The sequence below is a fragment of the Astyanax mexicanus genome, chromosome 24, assembly GCF_023375975.1.
Source record: "Astyanax mexicanus isolate ESR-SI-001 chromosome 24, AstMex3_surface, whole genome shotgun sequence".
NCBI classification, from domain to species: Eukaryota; Metazoa; Chordata; class Actinopteri; order Characiformes; family Acestrorhamphidae; genus Astyanax; species Astyanax mexicanus.
The window spans coordinates 20,020,924-20,043,484 of record NC_064431.1 but is presented as its reverse complement, the minus strand read 5'-3'; the positions used below and the strand labels follow the sequence as shown (position 1 = coordinate 20,043,484).

Below are 22,561 nucleotides of genomic sequence, written 5' to 3'. Positions count from 1 at the left end.
ACATAGCATAAGATGGTCTTTCAGAGCTATGAACAGGAAGTTTAATTAACTTTCTAATGAAAGTTTTGTTTTTGTTTTTTTTGCAGCCGTACTATTCAAAGGATAAGAACAAATTTCCAAAGTCTTGGCCTGGAGTCCGATTTTGACTTGACAACACATCGTTTTGGCCCGACAGCTGTGGAAATCTTTTTGTCCTTCTTAGAGGAAACCCTGCAGTCAACACTGGGCTTCATGCCTTATATATAAATATTATTGTGAAACAGACAGTGGTAAAATCAGTCCTAGCTCAAATATTTCTGCATCAAAATGAGCTCTACACATGGTGGCAGTACCATCATCGTTTCTCCAGATGTGCCCACCTCTGGATTGTTGTAGATGCGGGATTGGATGCAAATGGGTTGCTTCTGTTTAAAGAGGCTATTGCTTGTAAAGATCTTATTTATGTTGTGTCAAAACATAAGTTATTCTTTTATATTCTAAACTACAATATTATCCAAAGATGAAACTTCCAAAAAAAGGTGTAAGAGCATGGGTAATGCCTAAGCACTAAGTACTGTGAATGTTGAATCATACAATGTGTACACACACACTTTACTATACTTTTGAGTACGATTTTCAGTAAAGCTGTCTTTATTATACACTCCGGATAAATAGTTGCACTCAAAGGGAAGTGACTGATTCAGAAAGAAGATTAAATTCATCAGGAGCAATAAATGATTAAAACTACCCACAAAGTTTCAAATTCTGTCAATTGGTTACTGGCTATTTTTTTTCACAATGTATACGGTATTTGTTAATGTCTGTTTTCAAGCTCGCTAAAAAAAACCCATCATTCCAGATGTTTAATGAGACACTTATTTATTTATTTTATTTAATATTTTTTAAATAAACATGTTGGTCAAAAATATGGGCAGCCTCTGCATCATTTCTCTTATTTCTCCTATTTTTTAATAAATTTAATCAGCCTGGGGTTAAATTTGTGTGGCATGATATAATACCTTTATTGGAAGGTAGGAGTGGGAATCACAGTGCATCTCTCAATGTAATATTATGATTCATTGCCTGTAGTCACAATGATAATCATGCTACTGTGATACTCTACACAATAAACATAAAAGTTGTGGAATTATGATACCATAGGAAACGTCTTATTTTTCATTACATATCTACCAGTTATTATGGTTTACTTTGGTCCAATATTGGAATACAGTGGACTATTTTCATCATGACATGTTGGATCGCTGAATTCTGGAAAAATGTAGTGAAAATCCCTTTAACTTTTAATATCGCAATTAATATTGGGGACGATGAGGAAATGTTGGTCTGAGATAAATGGTCACATATCTAAATATGCAGGATACGCACCTGCTCTCAGCAGTCTACAGTTGCTGCTTTGCATTTTCAGTTTCTTATCAGTCAAGTCCAAATTTCCACCTCATTAATTCATATCACTGATCAGATTGAAAGTGGTTCATTATATCATTTGTATGCATCTTTGTACGTCTGTCATCATCACCACGCCCTAATACTACTATTATGGCTACATTTAAGAAGATTTTACGTTTTATCTTTTTGTATATTGCAATTTTACATTGCATTTTTGCTTTCAGATTATGGACGAAAAAAAATATTATTCATTTTTGACTTAAAGCAGTTTGTTTGTTTTTTGTTTTGTTTTTTCAGAAAGAGCAAGCATTTTGACAGTTCTGTTAATTTGAGAACATTTAATTTTATGTTGTCTATCAGGAGAACAACTCTCTGTGAGATTCTATTTTTAAGAACAAAACCTGTTACAAAAAATTCTGTTGACAAGCAAAATTTAAATAGAAAAAAAAAAATAAGCAGAATTATGATAAATCACAGTGCTAAGGTTTTCCAAATGCATGTTAGCTATATTAGCCTCATAACACTAGTGTAAGAATAAGCTTCAATGGATTGTTAGCTACATTAGCCTCTTAGCCGTGGGAAGGAGGTCACACCCGGGTTTGCTGCGTTCCAGTTACACAGCTATCGTTCGCATTGCCACAGGTTAGCCTTCTAGTGATATTAGTTATAAAAGCAACGCAATATAGAGTAATTTGTGCAAGTGCGCACAAGTGCTAACTTGTGTGGTGTGAGGGTAAATTATTGTCAGCTACATTAGCATCATACCACTAGTGCTTACTTGTGGGACTGTGAGGTTTATTTACTTGTTAGCTACATTATCCTCATAACTCTAGTGGTAACTTTTGAGGTTTAATTACTTGTTAGCTACATTAGCCTTATATATTTAGTGTTAACCTGTGGGGTATGAGGTTAATTACTTGTTAGCTACACTACCCCCATAATTCTAGTGCTAACTTGAGGGGTATGAGGTTTAATTACTTGTTAGCTACATTAACTTCATAACTCCAGTTCTAACTTGTGGGACTGTGAGGTTTAAGTACTTGTTAGCTACATTAAATTCATAACTCCAGTGCAAACTTGTGGGGTATAAGGTTAAATTACTTGCTAGCTACATTAGCCTCATACCTTTAGTGCTAACTTGTGGGACTGTGAGGTTAAATTACTTGTTGGCTACATTAGCCTTATATATCTGGTGTTAACTTGTGGGGCATAAGGTTTAATTACTTGTTAGCTACATTAGTTTTGTAACTCTAGTGTTAAATTGTGGGCTATGATGTTTAATTACTTGTTAGCTTCATTAGCCTCATAACTCTATTGCTAACTTGAGGAGTACGAAGTTCAATTACTTGCTAGCTACATTAACTTCATAACTCTATTGCTAACTTGAGGAGTACGAAGTTCAATTACTTGCTAGCTACATTAACTTCATAACTCTATTGCTAACTTGAGGAGTACGAAGTTCAATTACTTGCTAGCTACATTAACTTTATAACTCTATTGCTAACTTGAGGAGTACGAAGTTCAATTACTTGCTAGCTACATTAACTTCATAACTCTATTGCTAACTTGAGGAGTACGAGGTTCAATTACTTGTTAGCTACACTACCCCCGTAATTCCAGTGCTAACTTGTGGGGTATGAGGTTTAATTACTTGTTAGCGTTATTATCCTCAACTCTTGTGCTAATTAATAGGAAATAAGCATTTACAACTTGCTGGCTAACTAGCTATCTGAGCCCCATAACACTAGTGCTCATTTGCGAATTGGTTAGTGGTTAGAATATTTACAAAATTGTAATAAAATGTTAATAGTTTTAATATTTAATATAATAGAGCTTCTAACTTTCCTGCACTTCTTGTGCTTGGTATGTGTTTGTAGTGAGATGGTTTCACAGCACTAGATGAAATTGATTATGCTCCTCTGAAATTTTACCGCAGTGGTGGGAGATTACACTTCCCTCTCAAACGGCAGCCATTACGGAGACCACCTTAACTCTGATTAAGACCACCCTTCCGCCGTTATCCGAGGAGCTTCTGCAGTTGTTAATGCAGCGGCTGGACGCTCTTGGAGTCTGTAGCGTTGAGGACCTCCGTCGGGTAACAGCTGCCGATTTGGAAGGACTTCTGCAGCCAGCGCAATGTGGAACACTGATCGAGGTCTTTAATACAGGTAAATTTAACCAATGTCTGCTTCTGATTTTTATTTACACTAATATTAGCGTTCATTAAATATCAAGGGCTTCTAATACACACTCATTTCGGAGAACACAGCTTCAATGCTGCACAGGGAGACTTAACACCACTCTAGCTTTTCCATGCCTGGCATTAGTAGGCCGAATATTTATCGGTGTAATAAGTGTAAAGACAGAATAATTTATACTGAACATTGTTTTCCACATAAAGATACAATACAAAAACACATTAGATTAAATGTTTTTTTTTTTCTGGCGAAATGTTTCACTTTGTGCAGTTTTGTTTTATGGCTAAAAGTTTTGCTTTGCGTTTGTCTTTTGGCAAATGTTTTGTTTTGTATGCTTTTGTCTTTTTTTTGGCCTAACAGTTTGCATCATGCGGTTTTGGTTTGTGTGGTTTATTTTTTTGGCCAAATGTTTTGCTTTGTTTCGCTAGTTTCTTATTTTTTGGCTTCATGTTTTGGCCAAATGTTCACAATTTTATGCAGTAATGATTTTTAAAAAATATTCTCCTTTAAAAGTCCATTTTGAAAAAAAAGGGAGATTTCTACATCTAAACTACATAAAGTTTGACCTACTTTTATTCTACTTTTTTTCCTAGCATCATCTGAAAATGAACTAGCACATTCAACAGCAGGACCGATTGAACCACCAGCTGGCGCATCTGGAAAATTCCAAATTCCATGGGAAAAATTTCCACCAGAACTCGTAAAAGCCATGGTAGAGAAGACACGGCCACATCCATCACTTAGACGTGAAATGGTTCGTATTATCATTGACGATTTCTTCTCTGCAAAAATGAAAAGACCGGGACGGGACACTATCCGGCAGATCTCCCATGAGCTCGTTCTGAAATACCCCAATTCTTTCTGTGATCTGTACGGGGAAGACGCGTTTGGCACGGGGTTCAAATCTCTGATGGATCAGATGGAGAACAGAGTGGAGAACTGCTGGCGAAGTGGAAAACGAAAATCCAAGAGACCGGCTGAAAGTGACGCTGGAGCAGAGAAACCCAAACGATTCGTTCATTATGGCTGCGTGCAGTGGGAACCTGACCTTCCAGCCAATGAGGATGGACAAAGCCAGACTGGCAAAAGGGCGGAGCTACAGAATTCTTACACAGTGAAAAATCTTCCGGAGGCAGACATCAAAAAGCTAATGGCTGAAACATACTACAGTCAGCGCATCTCAATTAACCACAACAATAAGACCATTAGCGAGTTAAAGGAAAAATGGCCGTACTTGTTTGAAGCAACGTATTTGTTTGAACATTCTGAGCGACTGCTTGGGATACCTGTTCAGAAACGGCTTGCGGAGGAGCTGGCAAAAAAGGGAAAAACAATAATGAACTTTTTGGCGCAAGCAAAGGTGACACCAGGCAATTTCCAAGGCCCTTTGGAGCTGCTCTTCAGCATTGGAAATTACCTTGGTGACAAAACAGAACTTCTACTGATCAGAATAGAGGTGAATATTACTTTTTTTTTTCTCTCAAAAGTTTTTATTCTCTACCAGTATGTTGTCACACTCTTCAAGATGGCCACCATGTTGATGACATGATCTAGAAAGGTTTCCCTCTTAGCCAGAAGGGTTTCCTTACATTTGAGGTCCTCCTGTACATGATCTTTAAATTTATATTTAGTTGTCTAGCCTGAGTTTGTGAGTTTGTTTTGTTTGCATTTTGTATTTTAAGTATTGTTTTTTTTTTTCCTTTCTTGATTAAGGGCCACAACTTCACTGCGCAAAGTTTGCAGAGAACACCATGTGTCCTTGTTCTAGGTAAGAAACTTTTGATCTTTATGCTTTCACAATAAACTGTTTCAAGCTAAATAAAGCTTATTGGATAAACTGGGGAGTTTTCAGTTTATTTGCCTTTGTAACTTTATTGCTATTGCTAGGCATGAATTATCAGCCTCCCTTTAATCCAACATTCAAAAGGGCCACCATAGATCACCTACTAAGTCAGACTACCTGCAGCTAATGAGGATTTTAGAGGATATGATTATTTCTGTTGTGCCCTCCAGCTCTGCTTCTGTTTGGTGAGGCTCCTGTGCCAGTTCAGGTATTACTACTGCACCTTAACTGCAATATTTATTTCTGTGGAGCTTATCTTAAGTGGAAGGGATGGAGGGTTGATGGCGTGTCCAGTAGCATCCCACACATTTGGTGTGGTGTAGCATCTGTTCCTTCGAGCCCAGTTCTGGCGGCAGCAGCACATGGACGAGCATTGTCCTGGTTGCAGAATCCCATTTACGTAACTTTGGGCCGTCGTACAGTGCCTAAAATGAAGACCAATGGTGATCTAGCATGTTGCACCCCACATCATGACACCAGGCCTTCTGGATTCATGACGTCATCACTAAAGATGACCCACTGACTCTCTGCTTTTGTCACCTGCTGTACACTTTATCCAGATGGTGGCATAACTACATCATAAGTTGCGTCTTCCTCACCCCATGTTAAAGGACATTTCAGATTCTGTTCTAATATTCTAATTTTCACACATTTTTAAAATGACAAGCTTTTTAAAGTGTTATCCTGCTTTATCGTAAGAAGGATGCACCTAGGAATTAAGTGATTCACAGCCTTGGCTGGAAAAGGTCACCTGCAGTTGTGGTGGTCCCTTTTTATTAATTGATGTCATGACCTTTTTATTAATTGATGTCATGAAGGGAGGCTGATATCCTGTACTGCTACAGATTGGAAGATTGGATGCAGTCAGTTATTGTAAACCTGAAAAACAATAGCCTGAACCTGTATGATTGTGTGTATCATATTTCAGATGATGAGCATTATCTTATGGCAGTAGATCAGACAATAGTGAATGGCCACATAAGCTGCCCACTGACCGCCTTAACCTACCTGATCTGCCTCTTCTACACACTCAACATTCAGTTTCCCAAGGACGCAGCTCTGGCACTGGACTATGTTATGAGGTTGGTGTTGTTTTAGAATAGGTACACTGGGCATTTTCAGCTGGTTTTGGATGAAATTGAGAAAAATCTGTCTGTGAAAAATTGTCTTGACATACTTTTTTCTTTTGGGATCAGGTGTCTCCTGGGGATCAGTCCCAAACGAGGACCCAAAATGTCGCGGAAAGAGAAAAAACAGCTCAAGATCCACCCTAAACTGATGAAGTTCCTCTCTGAACTCAGTGATTATCAGAATCCGTAGAAAATCTGATTGGGTCAGCACAAGAAGCGTAAGTACTCCTAAATGCTTAGGCACATTATGCTTAGATTCTCAGACTTCCAGTAATATTTATGTAACTATCTCATTTATCCACTAGCTAACAGTGTCTGTCATGAGACTTTACTATGCCAGACGAATCAACAAGCTCAAATGAACAAATATTTATTTTTGCAAATATTTTACAATGTTTACTTTGCAAAACAGAAAAATAAACGTTAAATAAACGCACAACAGCGGCACTAAACCCCCTGATTTTTGCTGACTCCATCCTTAGATCAAATATGAAGAAAAAAAATGGAGGGGTAGTTTGGGAGGGGCACTGGCTGATGTATGGGTTTAGAGGCAGGGCAGGAGGGAGAGCTGATTGGCTGAGTTGCAGCAGCGGTAGTGTGCCTCTGATGACAGTAAGACCCAGATGGTTGGACATCAGCAGAGGGGCGGGGTTATAGATTGATACGTATATTGTGGTGTGTTTGCATACCAAAGTACACAGACACATCATCCACACCTATAGCACAGTTGAGGGCGCTGCAGAGGCATAAATTACCACAATAAAGGACTGGTATGTTTCATTAATTCAAAGGAACACATTTCAGCTATTAATGGAAAAAATATGGTTTAGAGTTTAGCAGCTCTTTAATTTCAAAAACTCTGGGTGTGTCCAAATATTGTACAAGTTATTCATGTGTGTAACTACATGACAGGCCTACTTCTACATTATGGAAAAGCAATGTTTAATAATGTCATTATATTAAAAATACACAACATAGAAAAGTTCATGTCTCTAACATAAACTTGTTTGTTTATGTACAGAAACCTCACCTACAAAGTTCTAGAAAAGCTTCTCTCTGACATCCTCATCATTCAGCTCTCAACTAGTCTTCGAACATGACCATCAACCAAGCAGCTCTGATTTGTACCATGAGTCTGGCTACTGAAGATCATAAGTGGACTGTTCTGTATGTCTGGGAGTAGACATGCTGTCTATTAGACGGCCATCTTGTTTTTCTGTCCTGCTGTTGGTAGTCTACAGAATAAAACTCAAACAGCAGGACTTCATGGGAGATGGGAGCTGTTAATAGGACTGGACAATATATGGCCAAAATTTATATTACAACACACTTCTTATTTTAGGTCAATAAGATACTGTTCTGATATTGGTATGTATGATGTGCACCACATAGGTGGCCCTGTGCCCTATAATGAACATTAGTGACAGATTCTGTAAAATTACTAATTGGAAATGTGTTTAAAAATCACTGTTATTAAAAGGTTTTCGATTTTTACTTTTTTCCATCATACAGTATATTGATATTGATCCAGCCCTATGGGCTAATCAGTGGGATAACACAAGCTGATTTACATTTGTTGAATCAAGGCTAAAAATGGGCGTTTACTTCTTTTTAAAAAATTTTTTCTCCAAATACTCAGGCAGCATTCGAGGGTCATGCTTATTTAAGTATTTGGATACTGAAGTTTTTGTAAATGTTGGAACATATACACATATAAAGTATGTATAATGTGTATATATAATGTATATGTACATGACGAGACATATGTATGTGTCTAATGAGTCCTGAACACGATTTATGTTTAATAGTTCTGCAATATTTTTGTATGTGTATATATATATATGTATGTTGATCCACAAAATTAATAGAAATTACTAAAATAGAACTTTTTATTCCCTTTTTGTTTATCCTGTATGTTTAAAGTTCACCCACAAAATAATAATTACACCAACAAACCTGACCATGCTTGACTAATTCATGTATAAGTATTAGGGGTGGGACGAAATATCGATATTGCGATATATTGTATTGTTTCCATATGCAAAATATTATCAATTTGCGCCATCAAATATTGATATTATTACTGAAACATAGATGTTCTGAACTCTCTAAGACTCGTCCCTTAATTTGCATTCTTAAAGTTACTGCATCGTTTCTCCACATGGTGGGGCTTTAATCAAATGTATAGTGTAAACCTTGGTGAGGGTGAAGACTATTGGTTATCAAATTCTGTGAAACTTCCACCAATAAATCCATAATTCTTGGTACTTGTTTATTTAGTAGTATTTTATCCTTTTCTGTAACACAGATACTGTAAAGTACTGTAAGGAATTGTTGTGATATATCGAGAATTACAGTATCATGAGATCATTGTTATCGTGGACAAAATATCGCGATACTATCGTACCCTGTGACACACACCCCTAATATGTATATATTTAGTTACATACATGTTACATACATGTTAGAGGTCTGTTTCTAAGTAAGTAAAATTTGTTTGTCGTTTTTATGGGCATTGTTTTTTCCCTTTATTATTTTAAATCACTTAAATAATTTGTTTTGAAATGATTACTGTTTTATTTAGATTTCTTTAGTTCTGTAAGGTTTTACTGACTTTAATGTGAACTGTGTAGAACTTTAATCTTCACTTTTTTTATGCCCGCATTTTGTCTGCAGTAAACGAATCTATATTTTGTACTCTGATGCTTTTCTTCTTTATTAAAAAAAATTAAGCAAACATCATTGTGTTAAGCACTGTTTGAACAGAACTAAGTGTACATGATGCCCTGAAGTGAATGCCATTTTCACAGGAGCTGATTCTGTTTCATTGTCGGAGAAAAGTTATATAATCTATATATTTTATTTTTGATACATTTATTTATTTAATAATTGTAGATATTAGTGTTGCTCTGATATTTTTCATTTAGGATTTATTTAAAAACACACACCACTGTAGCCCTGAATTGGACTGAATGGTTAAGATATTTTTATATTGTATGGTGCAGTTTTCTAGTAACTACAATTTAAGACTTACAAAGCACATATTTACATTTGGAAGGTCAGCAGAATACATATTGGACTATTGATTAGATGTCTGTTATTTATAAAAGTGTGTGTGTGTTTGGACTACTGAAAGTGTTTAAGTGCTTCTAAGTGAACAGAAACAATAACAATTATTTTATTATTATTTTTAAAAGATAATTGTCTTTTCTGTCATTGTAGTAAAACGGCAATACATTTATTTTTATTTCTTTTCTCACCACAGCTTCCATTGTCTGGTCGAGCGAGATATGCCCGTCACAGGAGATTCGGCAGTTTCGATGCAGTGGGTCAGGATAATAATTTCAGCCAATGGAGAGAGAGGTAAGTTTTGCACTTTTACTAAATTTAACCCTTTAACTGTCCACTCGTTTTTCTAGTTCATGTTTACATTCGCACAGTTTTTTGTAAAGAAGGATCTGTTTGATTGAACTGGTATATTTGATGTAATTACAGGATATTTTACAGAGATTAAACAGGACATCAAAATGATATGATGTGTTTTTTGATCATAAAGCTGTTATCTTTTCCAGTATGGCCAGTATTACTGTGCCACTTGGTGCCACTTTAGCTTGAACATGATATTGTAACTTTGTGAGCAAAATTCTCGCAATAAACATTTTTGTAATACCTGATTAGTAAGTGTTAAATTACTGGGATTACAATAATGTCAGCTGTGTAAATGTCATCTATCTGCAGAGCTGGAGCTAGCTGTTTCAGACCAGCAGCTCTAAAACATGCTGTAGTGTTAAAAAAAAGCTAAGCTAACGCTATCTAAAAGTTAAATTTTTTTTCTCACTTAAAGTAATTTACTCTACTAGACTAGTAAACAATATGTGTGAGTAAATTTCTGATATTTCACTTGGATTTAACAAACAAGCAAGAGTTTTCCATTCCACCTTAAATGCAGCCGGTCTTGACCAGCAGTTTTAAAATACAGCGTAGTTTTACAGAAGCTAAGCTAACGTCAGCGCTAAGTTTTATTGTTCTCTCATTCAATGTTACTTGAGCCTGCTCGACTAGTTAATCGAGGTGTTAATAAATGTGAATTTACCTTTCCACCTTAAATGAGGCAGGTCTAAACCAGTAGTTTCAAGACATGCTGTAGTTTTAGAGAAGCTAAGCTAATTTTAGCGGCAAGTTTTATGTTTTCTCCCACTCAGTGTTACCAGAGCCTTCTAGACTAGTTTTAACAAGTTAGCATTTTCTATTCCACCTTAAATACTGCCGGTCTGGCACAGCATTTTTAAAACATGGTGTAGTTTTACAGAAGTTAGTTAGTTAGTGCCAAGTTTTATGTGTTCTCTCACTCACTCTCAGAGCCTTCTAAAATGAGTCAGCATTTTCCTGAGTTTTCCATTCTACCTTAAATGTGGCCCTTCTAGACCAGCAGTTTTAAAACATGCTCCAGATTTACAGACACTAAGCTAACGTTAGCGACAAGTTTTGTTTCCTCTCAGTCAATATTACCAGAAACTTCTAGACTAGTTAAACGAGTTAGCATTTTCCTGAGATTTCCATTCCACGTTAAATAAGGCAGGTCTAAACCAGTAGTTGTAAGACATGCTGTAATTTTAAAGAGGCTAAGCTAACGTTAGCAGAAAGTTTTATGTTTTCTCTCAGTCTATGTTACCAGAGCATTCTAGACTAGTTAAATATGTAAGCCTTTTCCTTAGTTTTCCATTCCACCTTAAATGTGGCCTGTTTAGACCAGCAGTTTTAAAACATGCAGATTTACAGATGCCAAGCTAACATTAGCGACAAGTTTTGTTGTTTCTCTCACGTTATTTTATTAGAGCCTGCTTGACTAGCAATTTGAGGAGTCGGTAAATGCGAGTTTTCCTTTCCACCTTAAATGAGGCAGGTTTAGACATGCTGTAGTTTTAGAGTAGCTAACAAGTTGTATTGTTTCTCGGAACCAATGTTAATAGAGCTTGTTAGAGTAGTTAAACGAATTAGCATTTTCCTTTGTTTTCCTTTCCACCTTCAATGAGACATTTAAGGTACATTAAGGTACTGTCTTGGTTTAATTCTTTATGAAAACAATAATGTGTTTAATAATAGTTGTACAATTACAACTTTAGTTCTCAAAAAATCTCTTTCATGTCTGAACAAAACCTGTAATTGTAATGGAAATATTTCCAAACGAATCAATAATAAAACGATTCAAATTAAATCAGAAATTGAATCGAATTGGGGCCTTGTGAATCTGAATCGATTTTGTAAATCACTGATGATACCCAGCCCTACAATTTAGTTATAAATTACCACTGTATGTGGTACTAGAGGCTTCATGTAGAGAGTGGGGTCAGCAGATGCTGAGGGGCATATTACACGGAAGTAAAAAAAAAAAAAAAAAAAAAAGGTCAATCACCAAACACATTACAGGCAAGCGAATACTTTTGGCAGTATAGTATGTATGTAAATGTTGCTCCGCCTCTAGTCTGGATACAAGATTAAACACAGTTGGATCTTTTACCAAGAGGTATACTACCTAAAAGTAATTTCTGAGACTCGGACTGCACTTGTAATCATTTACATACCTGCTTGAAACATAACAAAACTGCTAGCCAACTTTTGCTGCAATACATGCATTATTTTTGCTCCTTTGCCTTAGTCAACAATAAATGTTCAACTCTGTCCCGGACTGTCTGTGCTGAGCATTTGGTAGAGTTAATAAACTTTGCTATAATTAGGAGAATCTGGTGACATGCTGATTCCTCTACAGGCAAAATTGGGATGAATTGGAAGGAAATGAGCACATAGACAATACCCAAATAGAGCACAGTCGATGCCCGGCGTCTGCCCGGTGCTCGGACGTTCGCCTGGACTGTACGTCACACTGGCCGACCATGAGTGGCAAGAAAGGAAGATGCAAATTTCCTGGATGCAAAGGCATACCCAGAGTTCTGTGCATGAAATGTAATGTACACCTTTGTTTCACCAGGCAGAGCAACTGCTTTGTGAAGTTTCATATGCCGCTTAACTGAATGTAGAACTGGATTTGGTAATCTTTTGAATGCAATCGCATCTTCTGTCTTTACTCTGTTTTTGCTGTTAGCAGTAGAGTCACAGTTTGTATTTAGTGTTGACTCTGTAATGTAAAACAGGGGTGGTTGTTGTGACTTGAAGATTTTGGCACTTTTGTATTTCTGTTGTGTATTGAATTTAAATTCAGATTATGTTAAATTTTGTGTAGAATGAATATTGTACTCAGTTTAGAGAGTTGTCTGCTTCGTCTCCTCACTTTGGATGCCAGGTAAAGGACACTAAACCTACACAATTGAGCACTAGCCAGCAGTAGTCAGGTCCGACCCTACCGGATCCTGTGCATGTTAAGTCCGAGCCCAGAGATTGTTAAATCTGACATTTTTAACTAAAATTCTGAGTTGTCTAAATGAGTGGAATCTGTATAGAATGATTTTAATGAACAGTGCAACACAGAAGAAGCATAGGTCTATTGATTAACAAAACTGTTACGCACAGCACTGCAGTGTTGTGTAAAGACCAGTTAATACAGTCTGCGAATTTGTTGAATTTGCAAATTTTGTTGAATTTGTTGAATTTGCGAATTTCACTGAAAGCAGCTGATGGATGCATGGATGGATGGTGACGTTACTAGTTCCTATTCTATGGAATGTCAGGATAAAGTGTCCTTCAGCGACTTTTACATTGCATTGTTGCATGTTGTGATTTTGTCTTTAATTCTGCATTTACTGATTAAATAAAGTATCAATAATATTTTCCCTGATTTCAGTAGCTTTGTGGAACATTGTTGCCCTGGGGGTTAGGGTAACACTCTTATTCTTTTTTTGTTGTTGTAGTAGTAATAGTCAGCTATATAAAATTAGTAAATATTATTTAAATGGTGAGTCACTCTCAGCACTGCAGTAAAACACCTCAGTTTTACTGCTGACTGAGAATAGTCCAAGAACAGCAAGCTTTGGGCATTGTCCTGTGGACAGTGTCCTGTGACTACTGATGAAGGTCCTAATCATTGAAGAACAGGGTGAAAGGAGGAGGATAAAGTATGCGGAGAAACAGATATATGTAGATAGACTACAGTCTGCAGTTATAAAACTACAAAGTGTCCTGTATGCTAAGTCGAGCTGAAAAAATACAGGGGTTGGACAATGAAACTGAAACACCTGGTTTTAGACCACAATAATTGATTGTCCCTACAGACAGTTCTGGTGGAAACAGGAGAGTTGAGGTGCACATTAAATTCTGCCGTGATTTGATCAGCCGTGGATTATTATTTTTTTGGATACAATCCGGGTTAGCACCCAAACATCCCTTTCAGACAGCTTCCTCTTACAGCGTCCACAGTTAATCCTGTTGGATGTGGTTGGTCCTTCTTGGTGGTATGCTGACATTACCCTGGATACCGTGGCTCTTGATACATCACAAAGACATGCTGTCTTGGTCACAGATGCGCCAGCAAGACGTGCACCAACAATTAGTCCTCTTTTGAACTCTGGTATGTCACCCATAATGATGTGTGTATTGCAATATTTTGAGCAGAACTGTGCTCTTACCCTGCTAATTGAACATTCACACTCTGCTCTTACTGGTGCAATGTGCAGTTAATGAAGATTGGCCACCAAGCTGCTCCAATTTAGCCATGAAACCTCCCACTCCCACACCTGACGGTTCTCAGGTGTTTCAGTTTTATTGTCCAACCCCTGTTGAGAGTGTAGATTATGGAAACTAGGAAGTGATCAAAGTGGGACCGCTTTGTACTTTCCAAGCAATGTACTAGCTGCAGCTCTGCATTTTGAATTAAACCCTACCTTAATATAAAGTTAAATGCGCTGTGGAGTGTAAACTTATTGCATACAGCACGGTTCTGATTGTGTCATCAAACATCATCGGTATCAGCTGAGGAGGCAGCTGTGAGGTCCGCCCCCTGCCGCGTACAGACAACACATGTAAGATACCACTCTTGTTTTGTTTTGTTAATTATTTAATGCTTTCTGTTAATGTGAATATAGTAAAGTATGGATAGTAGAGTAGTCACTCCAGCAAAAGCAATATACAGTATACTCTTTAATACCCTTGATTTCAGAAGAAACAATGAATAATAAGTAGCTGTCCCAATACTTTTGTCCATAAAATATGATCTTTACACATTTACTCGGGTGTCACGGGTTAGACAGGAAAAATAAAAACCTGGTCTGAGTAGTGGAAAAAAAACAGCAGCTTAGTGAAAAGAGCAGGAGTCACCAGATACAAGTCTAGAGAGCCTTTTTAAAGTCCAATTCACGGGTGCTGTGAGTGTCTATTAAAATCTTAGATTAAAATCCTAAAATATATAAATATAAATGACACAGAAATGCAGTAACTTGCATTTAAACCTTTTTTCTAGGAATCCAGAGCTCTAGGAACAAGTTATATAGAAGATCATAACTAATTCTAAGGAATTTAACCGTTTAATTAAAGCATTTGATGTGCTTAATGTTTTAAAACAGACCTGAAGAAGCATAAAATACATTTTACACACAAATTAGCTAATGTAGTTTTATCTCCAGCACTAAACCAGCACTCCTACATTCTGTAAATAAGCTCACATGAAGAATCACAGATGCTCTAAGGATGTTCAGTACATTTCACTTAGGAACTCCATGAGTTGAGATGGCGGACAGTGTGCTGTAGGCAACTTTACATACCTTTTAAAGAGTCTGTGACGCACGTCACCATGGGCAAATTTGGGCATTTCAGTCACTTCAGCCTGGTAATTTTCTGTCCCAGAGCAGAAAGCTATTTACCAACCAATGCTGAAAACAAAACACACATATAAAGGATAATTAAGAAATATACAGACAAAAAAAACACTTGTAGCTCAAATTTCCATTCCAGACACACACAAAGCACTTGTGCCTGATTATGCATGTGTGAAATGGGCTTTAGTTCACCACAGTTTCGCTATTTTCCTGCTCTAAGTCATTAATTCACCTAATTCAATTAATTAATTTATGAATTAATACATTTAGTGAAAATATATCGCCAAGCTGTGAGTACACAGGCTCGCCAGATCAGAATTGATCAGCCTGATTATTTTAACAATGTTTGCAGGTAGAAATGCTGTTTATAATAAGCAAAATAATTTATGTAATTTAATACATTATTGTCAACTATATATAATTAATTTATTTTCTGTTTGTTTTACAGTTAGTTTGAGGGGAAAATCTTTCAGGGCCTCCAGTTAATCAGCTCTGTCTTCTGGGACTGATTGCTTGGTTCAGAAGCCCACCCTTAAAAAGACGGCTGAAATGAGGTAATCATATGCAGTAATATATCACTTTTTAATTCAGTGTATCTTATGACTATATGGATTATGGTATCTGCAAAATAGAAACTGCGGTAGTTACTAGATAGACTATATTGCCAAACATATAACTCTGCCTATGGGTCACTCTCAAGAGCTCACTGAATTTCAGCATGGTGCTGTGATATTCCAATCGTAAAATTTCTTCACTATCAAATATTTCACAGTCACCTGTCAGTGATGTAAATTCCATGTAAATGACAGAGCAGGGTCAGTGGTTGCACAGGTCACCAACATTTTGCACTCTCTCTCAATCACTACAGACCTTTGAACTGGCCTTTAAATTAGCTCAAGAACAGTACAGCGTAGAGAGCTTTATTTAAAAAAATCCATGGCCAAGCTGCTGCATCCAAGCCTTACATCACCAAACAAGATGCAGTGCAAAGCATTGGACACTGATGTAAAGCATGCCGACACTGGTCTCTGAAGTGACAAATCACACTCCGTCTGACGAGTCTGGGTTTGGTGGTTGCCAGGGGAACAGTACTTGTCTAAATTGTCTGCATTGTGCTAAGTGTAAAGTTTGGTTGGGGGGGGGATTATGGTATAGCGTTATTTGTCAGTATTTAGGCTCGGCACCTTAGTTCAATAGAAAGGAACTCCTAATTGCTTCAAAAGACCAAGAGATAAGTGCAGACAGTTTGGTGTTGGCCCATTCCTGTTCCAGTCCTGCACTTAACCGGATAAAACACCTTTGGAATGAGTTAATGCGAAGACTGAGTGGCTGACCTTCTCGTCCAACATCAGTATCTGCTTCACAAAACCGCTTCTGAAAGAATGGTCTATAATTCTCATAAACACACTCCAAAACCTTGTGAAAAGCCTTTTCAGAAAAGTTTAAGCTGTTACAGCTGCAAAGGGTGGGCCAACATTATGTTAAACCCTAAAGATTATTAAAGTTTGTGTGTGTTCTAAGTGAATATTTTTGGCAATATAGTTTAGTTATCCTAGCAAAGATGATAATTAAACAAATATGGCATGGGTAGGTCTATAGTTTTGTAAACTTTAATTCTTTATTAATTTATGGAAATGCTAGGAAACAGCTCGTCATGTTATTTTACTCATTGTGTGACCATCTTTTTTGTTGTCCTACATAAATGTATTTAAATATTTATAACCTCATTGTCATATTTCATTTTATAAAAATGATTCCAGAAATGTCCTCCATGTTTGTCGGTTTTGCTACCAGAGTCTGCCCAGTAGAGACCAGAGGCGGAGCCAGACCCGCCTACTCATTTGGTAGGCCCGCCCCTTTGTCCCAGACCCAACTGTCATAAACAATGGAGATGAAAAGACAGTTTAGAGGAAAAAATGTGATGGAAAATGGGAGGGGCTGTTGCCACTGAAACATTTAGAGATGGGCGGAGCTACATATCATACGGCAACCAGTTTTTTGGGAAATATTGTGCTCTCCATGCTTATTGTATGTACATTTCTGTATGCTGACAGCAGCTATCTAGTTGCATATGTGGGTGATGTTACACATACCTGTCTATTTGTCTACCATGTTTTGTTTGCATTCAATTTTGTAGCGTAAAAATGCAATAAACTTGGTTTTGTTGAACCATATCTCATCATTAGTCCTCTGTTCAAAAATGTGCTACAACTTCAGCCATTCACTGTAAACTGGTTAAGATATTTTTTTACTGAATTATACATTTAAATCCCTGAGATTGGTAGTTTAAGGGTTGCCAAATATGCCTTTCTTCTTGGGATGCAGCAAAATATATATATTTTTTTAATTACATAAAAGGTGGTGCATTGTTTTACTGTGCAGCGACTCCTGGGCTAGTATAATATAAGTGTCAATACTAAGAGTGGCAGTTAAAGGGTTACAGTTTTACCGGAACTGCTCTCGTCAAATTTTAATAAATGTGTGTTAATGCAACAGATTTTAATGAGTTTTACCAAATGTTGATTTTAGATCGCATATGAAACGTGCTCGCGGAATAAACAAACTTCCGAGACTTGGACGAGAACGGAAACTGGAGATGAGGACTGATAATCCGAGAGCACTGAGAAAAAAGGACGCAAGTCCGGACGTGGTGGTGGTCCTGGACGAAGACGAAAGCCTGCCAACACGTAAGTAAAATAATGCTGTAATCATATCAGTATCAGCAGATACAGGCATGTTATGTTTAGGAAACCCTGGCTAAGTTGCATGTTTTGTTCATTTTTTTGTGTAAAAATATGTTACACAAAAAGGTTCTCGGAGTAAAGCCAAAGAAGATTTTTTGTAATAAAACTTTGTTATTGGCTCTTTTAAAACAAAATGTATACTACACACTTAAGCTAAAAGGTAAAAATGCTATGAAGTGTTGGTTTGGCAGGCCAATTACCCAACCTACTCACTAGTCCTATCACTAGTACAGCTTCCAACACTAGTAGGGTGAAGACTAGCACATGCTTCCTTTAATACATGTGAAATCAGCCACCGCCTCCTTTCCAACTGCCATTGATGTAGCAATATTGGGTACCCAGCATGCATGAGGAAAGCACAGCAACCCAGCTCCATTACATCAGCTAACAGACATCACCTTGGTGGAGATGAGGGGAGAGAACATTTTTGTGCTCTCTCAGACTCTGGCTGCTGATGGCAAGCAGCATGACCTGGGTTCAAACCACTATCAAACCAATCATAGCACCATATTGAAATTTGAATATTTCCAAATATATTAATATTTTTTGAACATGACTAATAAATACAAGTGACATCAGACAAATGCAAGTGACAAAGAGAGAAAAAAAATATGGGCATGTGTTTAAAAAATGTGACAAGTTTCTAACAATTGGATATATTCAGGAAGAATGCTTGTTTTTACATTTACATTTATGTTTTTCTTTTGGCTAAGTGTGAAAGAAAAAGTGTCCGTTTTATTGCCACTGTGCTGAAGTTGTTTTCCTTTCTGTGATGTAGAATTCCTGCCGGGCTCGGGGAACATGAGCAAGGAGATGAAGCAGTTCGACCCGGAATCGCTGGAAATGTACGGAAGTCAAGCGAAAGCCCTGGGCCTATCGGACGGTAATCTGTGCGTGGTGTGTGGGCGGACCTTCACTTCACGAGCTCTGCTGAAGATTCACCTGAGGGTTCACTCAGGAGAGAAACCGTATAACTGCCATTTCTGCGATAAGAACTTCCGACAATCCAGCCACCTCAGCGTTCATCTCCGGATTCATACCGGAGAAAAGCCCTACAGCTGCCCCACCTGCGGGAAGCGCTACAGCGACCGGAGCGCGTGTAACAGACACGTTAAAGCTCATCTGATGGAGCAGACTGAGCAGATTGAGTAGCGGGAGGCATGTTGGAGATGTTTAGTTTTTATCTTCCTCTATTGTAGAATTTTAGATATAGTTACACTACATTCTTAATATTAAATTCAAGAGATCTTAATGCTTTGCCTTAGGAGAGCCACTTTTTAAGGCCAATTTATGACTCTCCGTCAACCCTACGCTGCCCCCTAACATGTACCTCCCCAGAAACATCTTCGCATCACAGCAACACAGACTTCATCAACTGTGTTCGGTTTGCTGAGTATCGTATTTAAACTTCCATATCTCCACCTTTTTTTTGATGACCACTGTTTTGCCAGTGTAAGTGCAGAGCGATTTAGGTTTCCAAACCTAAAGGTCCAGACCAAAGTCTAAACCAAGGTTAATTTGCTCTTTTCGCAATTAGTTTTGGTTTCACACTGTGTCTAGTGGCTGAACCCAACAAAAAACACCTTGACATGTCTTGTTGTCATCCCCTACATGGGCAAAGAACCTGAGTCTCCCTATACATGACATTGATTGGTTTGTAGAAGGAAAATAAATGTCACACAGCAGCATTTTTTTTGTCAATTTGGCCAGTTGTCTTTGCAGATGTTCTGCCAAATTTTGCTTCTTTGCCACAATCCGACAGCTCAGATTTTTCTTTTTGGTCAAAACCCAAATAGAAGCTGTGAAAGGTTCTATAAACCATGTTCTGGAGATTCAAAGAGGCGAATCAATTGATTGATGGTCCAGTTTGTTGGCAGTGAGACAGTGAGGCTATTGTCACCCATTAAATAATAGAATAATTTGAGTACAACAGATGATGCTGGTGATTTCTGTATCTACTGTAACTAGATTATTAACCCTACTACAGGATGTGCCAGCACTCAAAGTGAGGCAGAACACAACACCTGGAAAAAAAAGAACCGAACTTACTACATTCTTCAAAACGATCAGTGTTTGGTAAGACCAAATTTGGGTGGTTCTTGGCACCTGCTCTTTCACACCTGCTCTGTTGGTTCGGCCCAAACAAGGTAGGTGTGAAAGTGGCCTTAAACCACTAAATACCCTTTGAAAGGTTTTTCTTTAGAACCGTGGTTTTCAGAGCAAAGTTGGGTCCATGATATGTAGCTAGAGGTTCTGCATTTTCTTTTTTTCTTTTCTTTTTTGGAACCCATATCAAGTTTGGTTGAATAAGAACCAAAAGAAACAACTTGTTCCAGGCAGTTTTTTATTACTGTATCCCAGGTTTCAGGATGTTTCACTTGCGTTACTAGATGGTTACTATTGTATCTCAGGTGGTTTCTAGGGTTTATCACTTAATGAAAAATCTATGTAATAAAAACGAGTTCCTGACTGTAAAAGGTATGAGAAGCTTTGCTTTAGAAAGTAGTTTTTGTAAATGGAATGCATGAAGAATTATTATTTATTATTAATTATTGAAGGTTAAGCGAAAAGGTAAAGGTTAAAAAAGTCCAGAGGCCCAAAGGTTTCAGAAAAACCCTTCAAAATGGTACATTTAATGTATTTTACGTTATGTTAATATGTTTTTAATCCTGGTTCTTCTGTGCCACCTATCAAAAGAACCCTTTGCGCCAGCTCTTAATTTATATATATTTTTTACTTTGTTTTAAAGAGTGTGCTTATAATTCTGTATCATCAATTGTATTCTGTTTTGTATTCTGTTACTGATTTCTTCTATTTCTTTCAATGACATGAAGTATTCTTGAGTTTGATGGGTACTTTGTTGGTAATTTGAATTTAAATGTAAAGCTAATTTAAGCAAAATAGCTGTAGGAACTTTTAGAACTTTGAACCTTTTAAACTTTGGAAAAAAAAAACTTGAATATGCAAACATGACTAGCTAGTGAGCTCTTAATGTAGCTTTTATTTATTTACGGTAACATTGACCAAACCTTAGGGCTGGACAGTAATTCAGTATCAATATAGATTGTTATATAATCTGTTTTAATATTAATTCATTTTACTGAATTTTATTACATTTTATTTTTTTTTTTTTTTAACTTTTCTGATATTTATACATACTGTTACATATTATTTATAGCATCATTCACTGACCGACCTTCATTATAGGGCATCCGTTATGGCCGGTATTTTTATTTTTTCCAGTTTACCTGTGGCTTTCATACTGTTCAAATTAATATCAGACTGAAATTATAAAAAATATATTGTGATATAAATGTTGGCCATATCGCCCAAACCCTGCATTAAATCTTTCGATTCTGTATTTTAGAGGTTTAACAAAACCCTAAAACTATTATAACTATTAAATAGATATAAACATTTTTTTACAAGATGCACCAATCAGCCATAACGTTAAAAGGTTTAAGGTTTGAGTGAAACTGATCTAATATGAAGGATTTAAATATTTCTTCATCTTCTAGCTGATCAGTGTGTAAATTGCGACTCATTGCAACATAAAGTTTGGGTTTCAAGTGGTTTACATCACACCTTATTAATTATTGAGAGTTTAATCTTCTGTTACAAAGAAAAAATCTGATTAGTGGCTGACTGAGGTGAATGCTATGAGTTTTCCCATTATCTGATTTAAAAAAAGTACATATAAATGCGATGATCAGACTGTTGTTCTGATCAACTTCGGATGTTCTTCAGTAATCGAATTATGATGTGCATGTAAGTGCATGGCTGAAAAGTGTAAAAAAAAATATTTGCGAAACTCTCAGTGCTTTTCAGTTCAAATTAGTTTTTGATAGTTATTTATTGTTTATATTTTTTGTTCTTTGCCACGTTTGTTCATTTTCCCCTCCGCAAGACATTTGTGTGACCAACGAACTGTGTAAGGGGTGCAGAAATGATTAAATATTATAACACTAATAAAGGTTAGTTACATAGGAAAACTATTTTATTTATTTATTTGTAGCATTGTGTGAAGCTTTTCTTAATATTTGATTGATTTTTGTCCTGTGCGTTTCATTCAGTTTGCTTTAAATTGAGTTGTTACTATATGTTATTGTACACTGTGACTTCTCTTTTTTTTAATAGAAAATAAAAGCGTGTTCCTCCAGTCTTAGAGTGTTCTGTTCTGTTTTTTTTTTTTGTTTTTTTTTTGTATCTGGATCAAAAAGAGAATTTTGCAAACCCAAAATATATAAGAGGAATAAATTAGAAGCAGTGAAGCTGGATTAATGTGTGGAATATGTTCCTAACTTAACTTAAGGTTGGACAGTTACAAACACAACACAAAAAGAGTTTTATGAATACAGTACAAAAAGATTTAGTTTTAGTTTTATGAACCCAATACAAAAAGATCTGAGTGTTCGAACCATAACTCAATAAAAATTTGAGTTTTACAAATACAACAAAAAAATCTGAGTGTTATGAACTCAGCATAAAAAAAAATTGG

At 36.7% G+C, this 22,561-nt stretch overlaps 3 protein-coding genes across 3 annotated transcripts in view; 2 read left to right on the top strand and 1 right to left on the bottom strand.

Annotated features, from left to right (window-relative positions):
* Positions 1-9,294, top strand: part of si:ch211-86h15.1 (uncharacterized) — a 29,672-nt gene extending 20,378 nt beyond the window's left edge. Inside the window, exons 3-8 of the mRNA XM_049471960.1 lie at positions 3,318-3,554; positions 4,178-5,040; positions 5,298-5,352; positions 6,356-6,509; positions 6,624-6,775; positions 7,579-9,294. Of these exons, the coding sequence (XP_049327917.1) occupies positions 3,318-3,554; positions 4,178-5,040; positions 5,298-5,352; positions 6,356-6,509; positions 6,624-6,747 (1,433 nt within the window). The 3' untranslated portion in view covers positions 6,748-6,775; positions 7,579-9,294. The remainder of the gene's footprint in view (positions 1-3,317; positions 3,555-4,177; positions 5,041-5,297; positions 5,353-6,355; positions 6,510-6,623; positions 6,776-7,578) is intronic.
* myog (myogenin) overlaps positions 1-15,373 on the bottom strand; it is a 61,191-nt gene extending 45,818 nt beyond the window's left edge. The window contains exon 1 of the mRNA XM_022682702.2: positions 15,266-15,373. The gene's annotated coding sequence lies outside the window, so the exon portion shown is untranslated. The remainder of the gene's footprint in view (positions 1-15,265) is intronic.
* Positions 12,602-22,222, top strand: LOC125780471 (zinc finger protein 205-like). The gene is made up of 4 exons (XM_049471962.1): positions 12,602-14,527; positions 15,768-15,873; positions 17,849-18,006; positions 18,842-22,222. The coding sequence occupies exons 2-4, from the start codon at positions 15,869-15,871 to the stop codon at positions 19,213-19,215; spliced, it is 537 nt and encodes a 178-aa protein (XP_049327919.1). The 5' UTR covers positions 12,602-14,527; positions 15,768-15,868; the 3' UTR covers positions 19,216-22,222.
* Positions 22,223-22,561: the final 339 nt, after the last annotated feature.

Coding starts and splice junctions, on each gene's coding strand:
- LOC125780471 (XM_049471962.1), top strand. Junction 18,007..18,841: donor AGACGAAAGCCTGCCAACAC/GTAAGTAAAATA, acceptor TCTGTGATGTAG/AATTCCTGCCGGGCTCGGGG.